At 37.8% G+C, this 11,691-nt stretch overlaps 1 protein-coding gene across 1 annotated transcript in view; it reads left to right on the top strand.

Annotated features, from left to right (window-relative positions):
- Positions 1-413: 413 nt before the first annotated feature.
- Positions 414-11,691, top strand: part of LOC149007503 (PX domain-containing protein EREL1-like) — a 31,885-nt gene continuing 20,607 nt past the window's right edge. The window contains 2 exon segments of the mRNA XM_089167497.1: positions 414-974; positions 4,174-4,284. Coding sequence (XP_089023623.1) covers positions 885-974; positions 4,174-4,284 — 201 coding nt within the window. The 5' untranslated portion in view covers positions 414-884.

Genomic DNA, 11,691 nt, shown 5'->3' with positions numbered 1-11,691 from the left:
GGGGATGGGGCCAGAGGGAGAAAGTATGAAGAGACGGAGATTCAATCCAAGACTTTCTTGAATTTTGCACCCATTGTATGATATTACACAATAATCTACGCACGTACCGAGTGGGATGTAGGGTCAGCACGACACATATATCACCACTTCTCTCTTAGGCTGATGTCCTACCTTGATGAGCACAAAAAACATCATGGAACCACATGAAAAATTTGTCTAACCAGTAATAATCAACAGCTCTTAATAGATTTGTCTAATCAGTAATAATCAATCGCTCTTAATGAAGAGGTCATCAATAGTACTCACCCGCTAATATAATGTAATGGCTGCCAATTCCCAAAAAACTGAAAAATAAGGGGGCGTCATGGAAACAATCTTTGGTCAATGGCGTAAGAACAATGGTAAGGAATGAAGACAGGTAGTTGAGGAGGTTCCCTTGTCTAGTAAAAAAGCTGCCTTCCAAGAATTCCCACAACGCACGCGCGCGCGCGCGAGATATTCTTAGTATTGGAAACTCTGTTCAGAGTTGAACCAGGAGTGGACAACTCGAGCAAGCAAGAAAAGACGAATGCAGATGGTGGGTTCCTGGGGACCCTCCGAATTCGTGTAGCCACGTTTCCAATTTCTCTCTGCTTTGAAATTTTGATCCTGAATTTGCTTCACACCAGCTCTTCTTTTCTTTTCTCTTCTCCTCTCCTCTTCTTCACAGTGGATCGCCCTCTTTCGCTTATGTTGTCTGTTAAGTACTTCAGGAAGAGAATGATACCCTCCGATCGCCATTCACTTCTTCCGATTAAATCAACGGAACCCCAGCTCTAAATTTCTTGTTAAATTGTGGGCGTGCTGAGAAAAATTTGAGGAAGAGACCGAGCACCAATAGAGCGATGCTTGGCCGGAGTCCTCCCAAGCACCGCCACGATGGTAACTCCCCTCTGCCGCTGGGGATGGATTGGAGCCCCCCACCTAAGAAATGGGTGAGCTGTTCCGGTTTTGATCTTGAATTTTGGATTGTGCGTTGTTGGGCGTGTTTGAATTATGACCTCTATGATTTTGGTTGGATGACTTGATTAGTTGACAAGCTGCCATTGATATTTACTATGAATTCCATCATCGATATTTGGTTTTCATTTTTACTGCATAATCATGATTGGTCTGGAGTCCGTATGGCACTTACTTCATAATGCTTTAGGTTTTGTAGCTAAATCTTATCTAATTAGTCTCCGAAGTTCCGTTGACCTGCTTAAAATTAGTTTCATGGCTTCACCGCATTTCATAATGAGCTTGAGGTATAGGGCTTAGTCCTAATTTCTTTTGGGCAGGTTGATAAACATATTATCAGTTCTCTGGAACTGTTTCATGCGAAAAAGGTTACACTCCAACGTGTGGTAAAGGCTAACCTGTAAAGGATTGAATTCTGGATTGGAAAACGTGGTTGTGTCGGTGGGGGGGGGGGGTTGGGGTTGGGATGTTGTCACTGTATGTGCTTTTCTTCTTTCTTATGGTGGAAAAGGGAGCGGGGGAGGTGGGGTGGGATGGGTTGAGTATTTGCTCTGATGCACTTTGGACATCCTGTGGCATTCTGTGTCCAATCTGTGAGCTACTCTAATTTGAAATTGATCTGCACTATCAAAATCATGGGGCATGTATGTTCTTTGACATCAAATTCTGAGCAACTGAATCTGTTAAAATAACAAGCTAAAAGTCCATTAAATATTTGATGCCTCTTAAAGAGATTGATCCTCAAAACTGGTTAATTTTTGGTAGTTAAACATGGTCACTTCATTATCTTCTTTACCTTTGACCACCACTGCCCATTTTAACACCTACTGCAGACAGATGTAAACTCTGTCTCAGTTGCCATCTTTAGGCTAAGCATAAAAAGTAACGAGCATATCTCATGAACACATGTAACTTCTGAAACTATCTTGGACGTCTTGAATGATGAGCGAAGAAAAATCTAATGGAAAAGTGCAACATTGAAGTTTTGGCCATGATTTCCCTAAGAAATTTGGTTCTCTTTTAGAGTGATGTGGATGGTTTAGGGTGTGGAGGGAGACGATGAAAGCTTCTATAGAAGCTTTTCTCTAAAATATATTAGGATCTTTTATTTGTGGGTAAACTTTTGTGGAAATGAAAAAGCAGTCACGTTTTACAATCTTCTCAATGATCAGAACATGAGAGACTGTCAAGTGTGAACAAAATGAAGGAAAGCATGTGGGAAAGCCTAATTATGGGGTGCGGTACCTTCTAAACAAATTGGGAAGTAGATTTATTAAGAGATTCAAGCTGGTTTACTGTGTGGGCTTTCATCCACCTGTATTCTATGCATGTTCATAACTTCTATATTACTTTCCCGTGCAATTGGAATTCCTACCTAGTTCATTGCTTGACTTGGTATATCCATCATGGTAGAAGATCTTGCCACCTTGAAAAACCGAGATCTCGACTAGCTTGGCGAGATCTCGGTCGAGATATACAATTTTTTGGCAATAACTCGGTGGCCCATCTTGGTGGGTTTTAGGGTCCCAATTAGGTAGAAACTTGGTATTTAGCCTATTTAAGGCCCTTTGAACACATTGGTGGCCTTGGATTTGTCAGAAAACTACCCTAAGCATGATTTATAAGTCTAACCATAGTGTGAAACCAAAATGTTGTAAGATTAGGGAATGCAAGGTTATACAAAATGTAATATAAAACCTTTAAGACATATAAATGAAAAGCAAGTGTATCAAATGCATCAAATGATCTAAATGTTATCAAAATTCCATCCATATGAGTATCGGAATCTCAATTTTAGACACGGTCGAGAAGTGCCATGCATGGTCGCCCCCCGTCCTTTCTTTCTCTCGGTCCCACCCAACTCAAAAACGGATGCGCGCGCCCCCCTGAAAGAATAGAATAATAAAATTATACAATCATTAGAAGTTTTATATAAGTTACCAAATCATTCATAAGACAAGCAGAGAATGATTGATCTTCCTTCGATGTTGTAGATGTGCTAAGGAGTAGTTGCAAGTGAAAATCCAGTTGAAATCCAAAAAAAGAGCGAAAATTGAGAGTTCTAGCGAGATATGAAGAGATCTTGAGCGAGATATCCTAACTCTTTGCTCTCGACTTCCATCTCATCTTGTTTCTTTGAAAAAGAGAGATATCTCGCGAGATCTCCCACCATGATATCCATATTATCAGTTGTCCTTGTCAGGTCCTTAATAAATCACATTTGGGATTTAAAATATATTCTAGAGGTTTGTGATGAACTTTACCTCAAGTTATGTATTTGAGCTTGTCATTGTCAAATTTCTATTGCGTGGCTACCATGTTTTGTAGCTAGGGGGTACATGACCCATATGTATTGTGGGGGTAGATATGAATCCTTTATGGCTTTGTTTTGCCCTCAAGTTGGTTGCTTAGGCAATCTACCATATGCTAGTTAGAAGTACTTATTTCCGTTTTATGTTCTTTCTTATTTGACTCATATTGTGATCTATTTTCTTTCTTATTTGACTTGTATTCTCTTAGGAAGTTTTTCCTAAACTGTGGATACCTTTTTATTTATTGCAATCATGAGGAGGGAGAGACAGCAAGTGTTCTGCACAATTTCTTTTCAGTATCTCCCATCATCTTCTTCTATTTCCTCTCTTCATTGTGTTTCTGGTTACTGATTGCTTTTTGTCACAAGAGCAAACTAGATCATACCATGAAGAGAATGCATACTTTCTGCTGAATATGGTTCACTGGAAGTGAAAGTAGAAATGTGCATAGACCTGTATGGATGGGGCTGAAATATTGAGATTCTGTAGTAAAGTATCTTGGTTCTAAGTTTCGGTGTGAATGGAGCGGTGAAATCTGTCTCCATCCTGAATTTGGGACCATGATTTAGATATTGCTCTTGTTGATTGGATAAGGCGGTTTTAATTAGAATTTCTATATTATTATATTCTGATATGTGTATGTATTATGTGTTTGGTCATATTTCTGTGATGAATGAATTGTTTATTATTTACACTTCTGTTGCAATTTAAGATCAATATTTCTATGATGAATGAATTGTTTATTATTTACACTTCTGTTGCAATTTAAGATCAATTTTTTATAATGAAAAATAATCCTATAATTATCAAATTATGTTTGGGACAATTGCAATTCTTGATATTCTTCAGGCTTTTTTTATAGGATGGACGAGACACTGTTTGGCCACATGACCCTCATACAGGATGGAGTTATTGTGTCACAATTCCCTCGTGGATCCTCCTACCTAAGTCAAGAGATTCAGATCCTGTGGTGGTGAGAATTATCATCTTTGGCCCAACTTAAATGAATTTTTGGCCTTTAACCTAGGAAAGTAATAGCTGTCACTTTATATTGTTAGTAGTTTTGGCACATCAATGTATAAAATGTACTTGCAATTACAAAACAGGCTCTTGTATGTGATCCTTTATACTAGTGACAATAAGCAGTACAGGACCAGTGATAGTATGAACAGAAGAAGGTGAAGAAGAGAAGAGGGTATTAATGGGAAAGACTGCAAGAGAGGCACTGTGCAGTTGAAGTCTCTCCTTAGTCGTTACAAATGATAACAAAATATGAAATAGAGACTACAGTTTAGGAAACAATCTTCCTAACCTATTGTCAGGAGAATATAGAAAGAAATAAAAGAACAAATAAAGCATGTAACTAGCCAACGGGTTACTCTAACTTAAAGGATTAAAAGGTAAACTCACATGCTCCATCTGTACCTTGAAACTAAACTGGTTTCAGGAGAATATAGAAAGAAATAAAAAAACAAATGAAGCACGTAACTAGCCTACAGAATTAATCTAACTTAACGGATTAAAAGGTAAACACACATGACTCATATGTACCTTGACCGTACATATGGGGCATATTTCCCATAGAAGGCTATCGTGGTAGCCAAAGTTACATAGAGTTAACAAACCCCCTCCTCAAACTGGAGCATAGTGTTTCCCTTGCCGGCTTGAGACTCCAAATTTGAGTGTAGGACCAAATAAGAGCTCTGTTACCAAGCTGATCTGTAGAAGGAAAAAGGGGAGCAACAATCTTGTTCTTAAGGACTGCATCTCGATCACAATGATATTCAACTTTATTGTGCTTCGTATGCTCATGAAAGGTTTAATTACTTGCAATATAAATAGCACCTTGAATTTCGCAAAAGATCCTCACGGGTTGGGTAACTAGAAAGCCCAACTGAAGAAGAAAAGACTGCACCTACATTAGATTACTTCCCACAGAGGTATAATCACCATCATACCTGCCCAGTCAGCATTGAATTATTTGATTGTCAATATGATTGTGAGGATGATAATTAAGTCCCTTCCATGGAGCTTCCTTTAAATACTACAAGATACAACATATTGCTTTCCATTGAATTTTCTTAGGAGAACACATAAGCTGGCTTAACAGACAAACCACAGAAAGATATTTGACCTAGTGACAGTCAGGTAGATAAGTTTTCCTGCTAATTGTCATTGTGGGTTCTCATAGTCTTCACCATCAATAGAGCCAAACTTTTGATGCAGATTTATAGTGATGCTTATGGGTTTGGCTGCAAGAAGGCCTATGTCAGCTAATATGTCAAGTACATACTTTGGAAAAATTTTATTCAGGAAGTACCGAGGAGAGCACAAATCCTTCATTTGAAAAATACTAGTGCAGGTAAGCCTTTGCATCACTAATTCTAGTAGGACGATTACCAGAGATAATATACTGATTCATCAACATAAACAATAAGAATATCAACTTTGGAATCCTAGCCATGAACAGATACTGATTGGTTGGAGTAGCATTGTGAAAATCCACAATGAGTAACAATATAACTGAATTTATTGGTTGATTATGCTCCATGAACAGATACTGATTGGTTGAAGTGTTCTGTTTCAGCCCATTAATAGCCTTATGAAATGTTGGATGAGACTCCTCCTGAGCAAAAAGACTTCTGGTTGAGAGTCACCATAGAGAAAAGCATTTTTTATATCCAGTTGGTAAAGAGGCCATTCAAGATAGACAGCCTAAGATATAAGAACCCTTATAGAATTCAACATAGTAACATGAGAAAGTGTCTCAAAGTAGTCTGCACTTTATGTTTGAGAAAAGGCCCTTGGCAACCAACCAAGCCTTTAAGCATTCAACTTTCCGATCAATAAGATGTTAAACTGTTAAATCCAACTGCACCACACCGGATCTTTTGCAGTTGGTAACATCTATGATATGTCTGACATGATAACATAGCATCCGTCTCCACATCATTGCAAGTTTATAACTAGAATAGGACAAGATCTCATGTTTGACATAAATAGTAGAAAAGATGATATAAAAGACTGATATAGGGAAGGGGGATGAGTTCAGAAAACATGCAATTGGATAGATAGGTGAAGTTTTGAGTACAATAAAGCATACCCTTCCAAATAGCAATAGGTAACCCAAGACAATCTGCAAAACAGGGAGCTAGATCAGGGGTCGGCTGTACAGGAGCTGTGGTAGAGGTTGGTACCATAGGAAAAGCTATTGTGGCTGTCTCTGCTTCACTTGCAAAGGTGTAGCTGAGTCTACAGGAGTAGGAACTAGATAGGGGGTTTACTAGTAGACTATGTGGAAAAAAAATGAGAACTCCCTATGTTACAAGAGTAAACAGGCTGTAAGGCTTGCATAAAAATAGAATCAGAACTAAAAAAAAAAGCAACTGAAATAAAAAAAACTAGTCATAATAATCCATATCTCTAAAAAAGGAAACTACCTTATAGAACCATGCGGTTACTACTTACTAGTATTAGTGTGTTACTAATTCCATCCCTTCCCAGACTAGAAACCACTGTAGGGGTTCGTTCAACCAGGCCAAGGCAATTTTATCAATCCCACAGATTTAATTTTCTTAGGGACCTATATATGGAGCATAATCAACCAACAATTGTCCAAGAGATGTTTATTTTTGTGCTCAGCAACCCCATTTTGTTCGGGAGAGTAGGAACACCTGGTTTGATGCACTGGTGGTGTTGCCAATAGGATGATAAGTGGAGGTGTGAGCAATGGCGAAATTCGTTAATTTGTTAGTCCAATCAAAGCATCCATGTTTTGCCCAAAATGTGTCGACAATATGATTACATTTTCAATAGTAAGTACATTGAGGATCTATCAATTGGCTATGCACCAGAACCACGGTCATTAGAACCATGACAATGACCTCTACTAGAAACTTGGTCATGATCAAAGGTGAAAGCCAAGTTATCCTTAAGAGGAATAGGATAAGTAGGCTTTGGAAGGTGCAGCAATCAGATATGCAAACCACTGAAGACCTCATTGAGGGAAGGAACCTTCTCTCCAATAAGTTGGTGGCGTTTAACTGCTTGATACTCGGGATGGACTAAAGGAGACCAGCCATAATTTTTGCAATGAAACTCATGATTCAAGTCAGTGATAAGAGGTTGATATATCTGAAATTCTTCAAGATTTCTTAGTAGGTGCTGAATTAGTCATTCAAGGACTTGTCACCTTAAGGAAAGTGGGATAATTTATCATACAGTTCATAGGTACAAGAAATATTCTTTGCTTGGGAGTATCTATCATGCAAATCTTCCCATACCTCCTTAGAGCGTGAAGCATAACATTACCTGCAATTGATTTTTCAACACTCCTGCAATAAATTTTTCAACACTGTCCTGCTCTTTATGGTAGAATTCTCATACATCCGCTCATCTTGGGCAGCAATAGTAGTAGGATTCTTAAGATCAGGAATAGGAGGTTCTTCGATGAGAAATTTCAACCTCCCTTTAGCATGGATAGCATGGGATCAAGATAAGTAGGTAGAGACAGACCACTTGATCTAATGGTAGTAGCCTGCACATGTAAGTATCAGTGGTAGTATTAGATTCAACTTTCCAGTAACAGACAATAAATAGACTGGACAACCAGCAGCTGCAAGCTATGAAAGTAACTATAGAACATCCAAAAAGCAGATCATTTTAGTAACAGATTGGTGAAGAGTTAGAACTCACACAGCATGAAATTAATGTTGAGCCTAAACAGAGAAGGGAATGCCTGACAACTCAGAGACGCAGGTTAAGGAGAAGAAGCATGAGAGGGATGGGGAAGAATAATGCTCACACGCATACACCAGACGTGTAGGCTCTCACAAACATAAACCCAAATGATGTTTTCAATCTTTGTCTGACAGTGGGGGATTACTTCGTATAAAGAAAATTAAGATGTTTAAAATAAGACTAATTCCCGAAGTAGGATTCTAATTCAAAATTTTGATCGAGGAAACTAAAATGAACTAGAAATGGAAGTCCTATGATACTAACTTTGAAATAATCAAATAAATAGAACAAGATAAGCAAAGATGGTATTGCCCCAAAAAAAATATTTCTAAAATTTCTACCAGATCCATGACTTGAACTGGGCCTGGTTCATCTTGGTCTGGGATACAGCTGGGTTTCGGTTGGTCCAAGGTAGCATATCTGCATCAAATATGAAAAGATAATAAACCCATACTGAAACAAGTATCTGGTAGTGGGGTTTCATGCGCAGAGTAAGCAAATTTCTCGATCAGAAAATATAAGGTTAAAGGCAACAAAACCTTGAAAAAACAATGCTTCCCCTGGGTATTTTGTAGGATGAGGTTAGAATCAAGCCACCGGAAGCTGACCCAGTTTGGATCTAGTTTTCCGCTCTTCCTCCTGTTATGTAGAATTAGCCATCAGAAAATCACCAACATCAGTAGGTTACACAGAGAATTTGAGTTTTAAAATATCTGGAAAAACACCTAGAACCAGCATCCATAGGCTTAGAGTACATTTGGTAATAGGTGTTCTTTTGTTCTGAGAACGCCAAAAAACGTTTGGTTAAATGGGTTGTTCTATCGTTTTCAGGAAATGAACTGTTCCAATTTTCATGTTTGAGAAGGTTTTTTGCAAAACAACTTTGACTTGCTTTGTCAGTTCGTTGTTCTCTCTACCGTTTCTGCGAGAAGGCCTCTGAAAACCCATCTAATCCTCCATCGCTCTCCATCTTCTCTCTTCTCTCGGTCTTTCTCTCATCTCTGTAACCAACGCAACTCAAGTTTTCCTCCTGGGTAGCCTTCTTGAGTTAATTAAGTGTCTCTCTCTCTCTCTCTCACATCTCTCATCTTGCTCTCTTCTCTCGGTCTTTCTCTCATCTCTGCAACCAACGCAACTCAAGTTTTCCTCCTGGGTAGCCCTCTTGAGGTAACTAATTTTGTCTCTCTCTCTCTCTCTCTCTCTCTCACATCTCTCATCTTGCTCTCTCTCTCGTCTCTAAAAACTAGATTGTTTATCGGCTCAATTCTTTAGAAAATCTTGATGAGACTTCCTGGTTATCTCTAGCATCTGCAATCGCTGACCGAAGAGAGGTTTTCTGATTATATTTGCTTTTCCATGGAAGGTCTTCATTTAATAATAGGGGTTGTTGACGTAGTCAATATTGGTATTGCTATAGTTTCTGGAGTTTCAGTCTTTGAAAAGCACTAGTAGTTATTGTATCTGTACTTCTTGCTTCCATTTTTGTTGAAAATTAGCAAAAAGAAAGAAAAAAGAAGAAGAAGAGATATCATAAGATACAATTGTTCCAAATACTTGTATCTGTAATTTTTCTTCCAACGTTGAATGAAAAATATACGTTTTATGTGATTTCCTTCTTCTACATAATCAAGACAACAAGAATTTAGTGAAATTTTTGGTGTCCTCCATATGTTCTCTAGTTGGTAGGCTGGAAGTGCATGAGGCGGCAATGGATGTTGCAGATCCTTCTCTTACACTTAATTCAACTGTTCATCCCTTTGAGGCTATGATCTGGCATTCCCATGTAATTATTGTATATAAGAAAAATCCATATTTTACTTTGTTCTGTAGTTTTTTCACTTTCCTGATTAAATTTACAAAATTTACGTATATATTAAATTTCAACATTTACTTTGTTCAACATATATTAATTTCACTGTAATTTAACGAGTTTTGAACATGCATTTTAAAATGTGATACTTCAAATTGGAGAAAATACATCAATCTTGCTGTTGGGGGGCTGAATCTTTATCTAGCATGCATTTTCTGGCAAGGATCTCGATTTTTCCCCTTGATTTGAGCAGGAACAAAGTAAAAAATGGTTGAAAATCAAAGTAGAACCAAAATGGGAGCTTCTGTCTTGTGGTCGAAGTTTTGCATAAAATGGCGAAATTCCGACGGGTTTACGTATATACTATGTTGAAATTACAAAGGGCCCCTCAAAGTTTATGAAATTTTGATGGAATTTAATCTAGTTCTGTTTTGTCTTCATGTTTCATTTTGCCAAGGTTGGAATTTTTTAAATTTCATACCATTGGCAGAAAATGGTTGAAATGATTCCAGTATATAAGAAATAGATACTAGGAACAACCTTCCTAAACTGTTTAGAAGGTAATGGAAGTAAAATAAAAATCAAGCAAGTAGCTAGCCTGTGTAAGCAATCTAACGTAAATGACAAAAAGATAAACCCACATGACATGTAACCCCATGGTATGGTTCAAGAACTCAATGTGAAGGGCCATCTCACCAGCTCAAAAAAGAGAGTTGGCTTGAGATCTCACCTAGTCAGTAGAAATTTTTTAACCCAACTGAAGGCTTCTACTCTAGGGGTATTAGGGGTTGTTTGGGCTGAAACTTGTTATCCATCCTATTTCAGCCTTTCCGACCACAGAGGTGACCTTAGAATAATTTTAAGAAAGTAAATGTGAGTTCCACTTCGGACTCTAAATGAGAAACCACTTGCTGAGGTGAAACCTTAATGGCCTATTGTACGCATCACATATCCATACACTAATGCTCAAAGTTCAAAATTCAAACAAGTTTAATACATTACACATGTTCATAGTTCAAATTATAAAGTTCAAGTGATAATCTAATCATAAAAGTTACAACTCAAGGGTTGAGACTTGAGACCCTATGTGCTATATAAGCATATTTTCTTGTCTTGCACATTATCTAATTTTGCTAAGAGAGATATCTTGCGAAGGTCTCAGTGAGATCTCGACAGTCTCTGACCAGGTCCATGGTACGTATGGGTCATTTATTGCATAGAAAAGCTATCATGGTAGCCATAGTTACATAAAGTTAACAACTGTTTTATTTGCTTTTGTGGAGTTAACTTGTTCTAATCTTGCTGCCCATACTCCTATAATCGCATGAGAGATAGTGAGGAATTCCTCTTTCCTGGCCATGATGTTACAATGATATCCAGTGCTTCATGTGGGTCTGTTAAATTATTGGAAAGATACTGGGAGGCACACATGCACGCACACACACACACATGCATATTTTGGCACCTTTCTACACTCCTTTTGATTTTATTCTCTATTTTTCGTTCACTATCTTCCTTTGTTCAAAGCTTATCTGGAGACACTGTTGTCTTGTTATTGTTGTTATTACTGCTCTGGTTTATTCAAATATTGCTTCATTTTATTAACTGGAAACAAATGCTATATTTCTTTTGCTAATCTTTTTAATCCAAATTTTTGTTGGTTGTCCATTTCAATCTTGTATGATATTGAACTTCAGATATTGCATAGATATTGCTGAAATTTCTTCACAATCAAAAGTGATATTTTTGTTGAGGACCATGGATTAAGATGTGGAATGCCTTTTTCCTTACTTAATCGAATACTGAGATTGTTTCTGTGGACTGTGATAG

This window comes from Hakea prostrata, chromosome 8, assembly GCF_041222555.1.
Source record: "Hakea prostrata isolate BN-2017 chromosome 8, UWA_Hpros_2, whole genome shotgun sequence".
Classification (NCBI taxonomy): domain Eukaryota; kingdom Viridiplantae; phylum Streptophyta; class Magnoliopsida; order Proteales; family Proteaceae; genus Hakea; species Hakea prostrata.
The sequence above is the reverse complement of the archived record's forward strand: the minus strand, read 5'-3'. Positions and strand labels throughout refer to the sequence as shown.